Source organism: Centroberyx affinis, unplaced genomic scaffold (assembly GCF_046629955.1).
Source record: "Centroberyx affinis isolate AG114_WGS23_722 - 3 ecotype Tasmania unplaced genomic scaffold, CSIRO-AGI_Caff_v1 ptg004088l_1, whole genome shotgun sequence".
NCBI lineage: Eukaryota > Metazoa > Chordata > Actinopteri > Beryciformes > Berycidae > Centroberyx > Centroberyx affinis.
The window spans coordinates 10001-17500 of record NW_027281873.1 but is presented as its reverse complement, the minus strand read 5'-3'; the positions used below and the strand labels follow the sequence as shown (position 1 = coordinate 17500).

The 7500-nt window shown below is 42.5% G+C and overlaps 1 protein-coding gene across 1 annotated transcript in view; it reads left to right on the top strand.

The window, feature by feature from the left end:
* Positions 1-6208, top strand: part of LOC139663680 (ras association domain-containing protein 5-like) — a gene marked incomplete at its 3' end in the record, with an annotated part of 15770 nt that extends 9562 nt beyond the window's left edge. Inside the window, exon 2 of the mRNA XM_071542395.1 lies at positions 6093-6208. Within this exon, the coding sequence (XP_071398496.1) occupies positions 6093-6208 (116 nt within the window). The remainder of the gene's footprint in view (positions 1-6092) is intronic.
* Positions 6209-7500: the final 1292 nt, after the last annotated feature.

Genomic DNA, 7500 nt, shown 5'->3' with positions numbered 1-7500 from the left:
CTGTTGTAACAATGCTTCTTGGCAATACATTTTATACCGTTGGAAAGCCTGTTTATTTCCCTTTTAAATGGTGCCCCATTTGTAAGGAACATGCATTTGTGGGATGAGCAGCACAGCTGAGTATGTGGGTTGCGCTCATGAAAAATTTGCCAAATCTTCTCTGCCAATGCCAAACAGCTTATTCTGCTGTTGCTATTGACTCTTGTTTTGAGCTTCCGGTACCCCCAGGTGCTGACAATCAGGTACCTGATTGGCACCTGATTGGCAGCACCTGTGAGCATGGGCCCTACTACAGTGGTCAATTGGTGTCTGCTCCAAGAATCGGCATGCCACGTTTGTCTGATCTCGATAAGGCCTGTGCGATAGGGCGACTTCAAGCTGGTGTTCGCACGCAGCCAATCTCCGGGCTCATGGGGCTGCCAGGAGGCCTGCCATGACTGCCCTTCACCGTCAGGCCCGTTTGCGCTGGTGTCGGCAACACCTGCACTGGAACCTGAACATGCGGAGGAACGTTATGTTCAGCGATGAGTCCAGATTCTGCCTACGGAAGTTGGATCGTAGGGTCAAAGTGTGGAGAAGACGGGGAGAACGCTATGCTGATTGCTGCACCGATAGAGTAACACCTTTTGGTGGAGGCAGTGTGATGGTGTGGGGCGGCATCTCCATCACTGGAAAAACGAGGCTTGTCATCATTGGAGGCGACCTCAATGCAGAGAGATATCGAGATGAGATTATGCAACCAGTGGCGATCCCATATCTCCACAGTCTGGGACCAAACTCCATCCTCCAAGATGACAACGCTCGCCCCCACAGAGCGGGGTTTATCAGAGACTACCTCCAGAGTTTGGGAGTAGAGAGAATGGAATGGCCTGCCAACAGTCCTGACCTCAACCCAATTGAACACTTATGGGATCAGCTTTGGCGTGCTGTTCGTGCTAGAGTGACCGACACAACCACGTCTGCTGACTTGCGACAAATCCTGGTTGAGGAGTGGAATGCCATCCCACAGCAGTGTGTGACCAGGCTGGTGACCAGCATGAGGAGGAGGTGCCAGGCTGTTGTGGCTGTGTATGGTTCTTCCACACGCTACTGAGGCTCCTGACTGTTTGTTAAATGAATAAATTGTAAAATTGCCAATATGTCTTGTTTCTTCCTTGTTACTGATAGACTTCAATCATCCAATCCACCAAACAACACCAAACAAGAGTCAATAGCAACAGCAGAATAAGCTGTTTGGCATTGGCAGAGAAGATTTGGCAAATTTTACATGAGCGCAACCCACATACTCAGCTGTGCTGCTCATCCCACAAATGCATGTTCCTTACAAATGAGGTACCATTTAAAAGGGAAATAAACAGGCTTTCCAACGGTATAAAATGTATTGCCAAGAAGCATTGTTACAACAGAGAAATAATCTACCAAACATAAATTTCCGAACTTTTTGTTCGATGTTTATATATCATTAGCATTACAAACTTAAAGTTTATCTAGAGTTTAATGTGTAAATTATAAGTTAAAACCTCGGGATCAGTCCCTTTCCGTGCAAGGAAACACCATAATGTCTAAAATCTGTAGCTAGAGAGTACATTTTCTGCAATATTCCACCTCCTTTAAAATATCAATTTACATGAAATGTGGACAGAACATCTTCAGTTATCATCTTAAATTGTGTAATTCTTTTGATGGATCATTTAAAAGTAATAAACAGTCCTGCAAACATTTTGACATTGAATAGATTTTGACACAATGGCCTGCACCAATGTTGAAAACCTGTCCAGTCTAAATATAGCACCAAAATGAATTAATTAATTTTTACCTTGCCATAATATCATATTGTGAATATTTTGTGCTCCTTTGGGTTGACATTGGCTGGACTTTGCCCGTCCTGTATGTCACTGTGTATCACATGCTTGCTGGGTTGTATATTGGAGGTCCTCAGCTCTTCATCAACAGTGGCTGGGAACAAATGATTGCATTTCTAAACACACAATTTGGTTTGGATGCTTTTCCCCTCTGCTCCTCTCTTAGCGAAATCTAATGTAGTCTTTGGTTGGAATGAAGACCTGCAGACTCTCGTTTGCCCGTCCCTGAACTAGATGGAGCCAATGCAATTTTATCCAATGCTGATGACGACCCAACTCTATGCATTTAAACAGTGAATCCCCACTATCTGTAAGGCTGCTGTTCTGTAGCTGAACCTGACCTTTGACCTCCCTGGAGGGATGGGGAGTGAAAGAACATTTTCTAATGAGAATAATAATGTCATCAAATCACAGTACAGTTTGCAGAGCTGTGGGTGTTGTTATGCAAGTGTGCTGGATCAGCTGTTAGTAGCCAGGCCAAATGGTGTTTAGTTGTGACGGGGGGAGTGTGTGTGTGTGTGTGTGTGTGTGTGTGTGTGTGTGTGTGTGTGTGTGTCTAGGTAGTAAATTAAGTGAGTCCTTTAGCAGGTGAGTGTTAGAAGAGCTGAAGGCTCGTTGTTCCTTCCTCAGCACACAGTCATCTGATTAGAGTGCCTGTGCTAAAAACAACCTTCCCCACACAGAGAAAGCTGGTGAGTCTGTCCAGTTTAATGTACTGTCCCTCCACTGGGCCTGTCAGCTGAGACTCAGCATAACAGATCAGGTCAACAGCTTTCTGTATGTCTTGATTTACAGGCTGTTGGTTGTGGTCGTGTCACAGATTCAATCCAATCTATTAAGCCGAGGCACCACAGGTGATCACTGGTGATTCTGGCTGGATTGGTCTATTTTGAGATATTTTGCTTCTATTACCACTATACTTTCATAAAATATACCAAACAATCAGCAAAAACAACTATAAACAGTTGATTTATACTATTTTATACCAGCAGTGTCAGGTACACCAAGCACAAAATAGACAATAAACATTCATTTTGAGACATTTTCTCAAAATGACTCAAACACTTTCTTTAACTTATAATTTAGATTCATATAATTTAGATTCATTTAGATATATATATATACCATATTTGACCTGCTGCTTCTGAACAAAAATAGCTCTGATTTACAGAGGCTAGGAGTATTTTCTATGAACAAATAGTGAAAAATCTGAGCATTAGTGTGTGTGCATATGTGTGCGACTGTATGTGTGTTTGTGTGTGTGTGTGTGTGTGTGTGCGTGTGCGTGTGCGTGTGCGTGCGTATGTGTGTGTCTGCGTGTGTGCACGTGTGTGCGTGCGTATGTGTGTGTATGTATTTGCTGAGTTAAGAGGCTTTCCCTGCTCTCTCCTCTACTGATTGAGTCTGATCGATTGGTGCTGTCTGGAAAATGCTTTTATCATTGAGACAGCAGAGGGAGAGAGAGAGAGAGAGAGAGGGTGAAGTAGACAGAGAGAAGTGGGAAAGAGAAAGGCAGCATGAGAGAATGAGGAAGTGAGAGAGAGCAGGAGGAGTGACATAAGAGAGAGAGAGAAATTAGCATTTTCAATACAATTAAATCCCTAAAATACATTCATAAAATGAGAAAATGTACAATAGAGTTGAGTCACACATTCTAGCAGTCTAATACAATTTTACAGTCCATACTGACACACAAGGACAATAGAAACCCTCTCATACAGTGCAAAGAGACTTGATTGATTGCATATTTACTGTAGAATTGATCAATACCACACCAGTTGTCTATGGGAAGATCTTCACCATAATTGGTTCCAATGCAATATATTCCACACAAATTATTTATGATTACAAGTTACATATCGCTGCTGTCAGGTGAAAACCTTGTATCTCCAAAATATTATCTTTTCAGGTCTTTAGCTTGACCACCATGCAATTTAGAGTTCATCCAATGGGGTTTTGTAAGAGTTGTAGAAGAGCAGCATGTGAAACCACCAGATGGTGGCGCTATAATTGACGGTGAAACATTTTCATCTTTAAAAGACCATAACTCCCACACCGTAATTGTGATTGTCACAAAATTTGATACACATATTCAGCTGACCTCACTCTGCAACTCTGCCAATGTTAGCGGCTATGTTAATAATTTTTATTCTAGATTTCAATGGAGAGTTTTAGTGTCCCATGATGGTCTAAATACTGTTTCAGAGGCTTAAAAGTGAATATGAGTAATTCTTTGGGCTTTTTTGTGGCACGAAAATGGTCAAATTGAATGGTATTTAGTATCGGCACAAACTATTGGTATTGCCACGCAACAATCCATATGGATGGATCAGTGGACGGACGGATGGATGGAGCGTGCTGCTTCCTCTCTTCCTCTCTATTCTGTGGATCTGGTTCATTGTCCAGGGGGATCGAGATGGACGATAGGATGAACGGATGACTGGAGAGAGAGAGGGAGAAAGAGAGAGGGAGAGAGAGAGGGCAGGAAGCCGGGTAGACATGAGCTCTGTTCGTTCAAAACACACACACACACACAACAAACACACACACACTAGTCATAACAAGCTAAGTGAGCAGAGAGAGAGAGAGAGGAGTGGAGGAGAGAAAGAGAGCGATTGTAGATGACTGAGTCAGCAGTCCCATCGTGCCTCTTTCTCTCCCCCTCTCTCTCTCTCTCTCTCTCTCCTCCTGTCTGTCCGTCCATCATTCCCTTCACAGTGGCCTCCATTTGACTGGTAAATCACCCACTCAGCACAACAACACAGAGAGAGAGAGAGAGAGAGAGACAGAGAGAGAGAGAGAAAGGGAGAGAGAGAGAGAGAGAATGGTGGCTAGGCAAATTAGTGTCTGAAGGCTCTGGTCTTGATAGAGACTAATGTAGAGCATAGAACGGTCGAGAGACATAGAGCAATACAGGGGAGAGAGAGAGACAGAGAGAGAGAGAGAGAGTGACTTGCTACTGTGTTTTCGCGGGGGATGAGGCGATGCAGTGTAGGCAGTGTGTTTTCATCCTATAACAGATCTTAGCGAGGATATAGGGCTGAGTGTGTGTGTTCAGTGAGTGTGTGTGTGTGTGCGTGTGCGTGTGTGCGTGTGTGTGAGTGTGTGTGAGATGAGGTAGAGGATGGGAGATGGGAGCAGCCATGTGTAAACTGTCGGATAAACTCGGGCAGCATGTGAAAAAGAGGTCGCCAGGTAGGATCTTGGGAACGCACACACACACACACACACGCACACACACACACACACACACACACACACACCTTAGCTCTTTGCTAGCTTGTTGTGTGCTTTGTAGGAGTGTGTGTAATGTTTGTTTGTTGAGAGGAAGCGCACATAAAAGCTTCCTCCTCCTCTCTCTTCAAGTTGTCTTTATAGTTAATGGTGCTGCTGGATCCTAGCCAGTATAAAATGTGTGTGTGTGTGTGTGTATGTGTGTGTGTGTGTGTGTTTGAGAGAGAGAAAGAGAGCAGAGATGCTTTGGTCAAGTCTCCGGTTTGACTAATATTTGTTTTTGAAGGCCGATGCTGATAGTTTGTTGTATTGAAGCTGCTGATTGCTGATGTTTTGTGCTGAAATTCAACATATAGAATATTCTGGGTTTCAGTGGAGAGTTTTAGTGTCCCATGATGATCTAAATGCTGTTTCAGAGGCTTTTCCACCCTGACAAGAAGAAAATTCAGGGTTCAAACACTGAATACTTGTAATTACTTGGAATTGCTTGGCAAGAAAATGGTCAATTTTAAATATAGTGAATATTGGCACAAAATAATAGCGGCTTAAAACCAAAATTAGCAGTTTTGTCATTCAAAAACTCAAGTCAAATTCTACATATCACACATTTCGCTTCATATCCTGTCCCTGTGTTAGCTTGGGCCATGATTTGCATGTTGTTGGTTTTCATTTGCAAAGGGGGCCACAGCGACCTGGACTGCACTGCCAGGCTCTGTCCATATCTAAGGGAAATTTGCTTATACGTTACACACGCGCACACACACACACACGCACACACGCACACACGCACGCATGTGTCCATGCATGCGTACACCCATTCATGCACGTACGCACTTGTGGTTGTTTGTCATTTTACATTCAGGGATAAATACTTCCTCTCCTTTCCTTTACTTTACTTTACATTCTGTGCATGTAGGGAGAGAGTGTAATTTCCCTGCTTCAATCAATCAATCAATCAATCAAATCAATAAATCAGTCATGTCTCTCTGTCTGCAGGTTGTAAGTACACGTGTCACGCTGCCTGTCGGGACAGAGTGTCATTAGACTGTCATCCTGCAGGAGCTTCACCCAGCAGCCAGGACCAGCTCAACAACAACAACACACAGCTGCCTGTGAGTACACACTGCACTCTGTCTGTGTGTGTGTGTGTGTGTGTGTGTGTGTGTGTGTGTGGTTGTGTGTCGCACCTTCTTTCTATTCATTTCTTTTTTAATTTTAATGGGATCTGGTCCAGTCAGTGTCGTGCACCTCTGATATGATGGATATGATGCAGTTTGATTGATTACATATTTATTGTAGAGCTGATCAATACTATACTGGTTGATGTAGATTCCACAAAATTCTAGGGGAAACACTGAATAGTTGTCAGAATTTTTGGCGTGAAAATGTAAAGATATTGAATCTTGGCACAAAATATCAGCTTCAATCCAAAAACATCGGTATCAACATCAGCCTTCGAAAACTACGAACTTTATTTGGGATCAGACTGAACTGAACTGTTTCAATTTTCAGGCTGTAGACTGGATGAAGCCCCACAGAGGGACTGGTGTAGTACTGTGCATCGCCACTAAGCGGCACTACAGTCACAATGTAGGAGGGAGGACACTGTTGAAGCCTTTTACTATGGTACCTTCAGTGAGCCATTAGTATATACAGTACATCCATGGTACTGATATTCTTTTATTATCTGTAGAACGATGTTATTCTATTGTACAGAGAATTAGTAGAGATTTTATAATAATCAAAGGAGATATACTCCCTCACTGGAAAGTCTTCACAATATTGTCTTGGATTCACAGCTTTTGCATGAGGAAAACACAAATGACTTTGAAGTTTCCAGTCCAGTCAGAGTGTTCACATGACGTTGTTTCATTTGATAAACAGTCAATTCTTCCTATAAAGGGGTTATTAGGCTGGATATGAAGCAGCCTATTCCTACAAGTATATCACTTGATACCTATAACATGTAGAGGATCCAGTCTGTCAACCAGGGACTTAAATATCCTGCTATCCCTTAAAAACTATAATAATTTGTTTTCATTGTTTTTTTACTGTTAACTTATTCTAAGAGCTTTCTAGTTGAAACTTTAATGATCCCAGTGGGGAAATTGGGTCGTTGCTGCAGCAAATAGTAATAAGATATAACAAGGAAAGTATATAAATATAAATATAGCAAATGGGGGTATTTATTTAAACATAACACAATACAGTAACAACTCAGACAGTATATCAGGCGTGCAAAATAACAGCAGTAGAAGATACTAGGACAATGAAAGTACAGTATGTGAGGAATATTATTACACAATATGACAATAACATGTGTCCTAGTGTGTCTTAGTGAGTGTGTGTGTGTGTGTGTGTGTGTGTGTGTGTGTGTGTGTGTGTGTGTGTGCGTGTGTGTGTG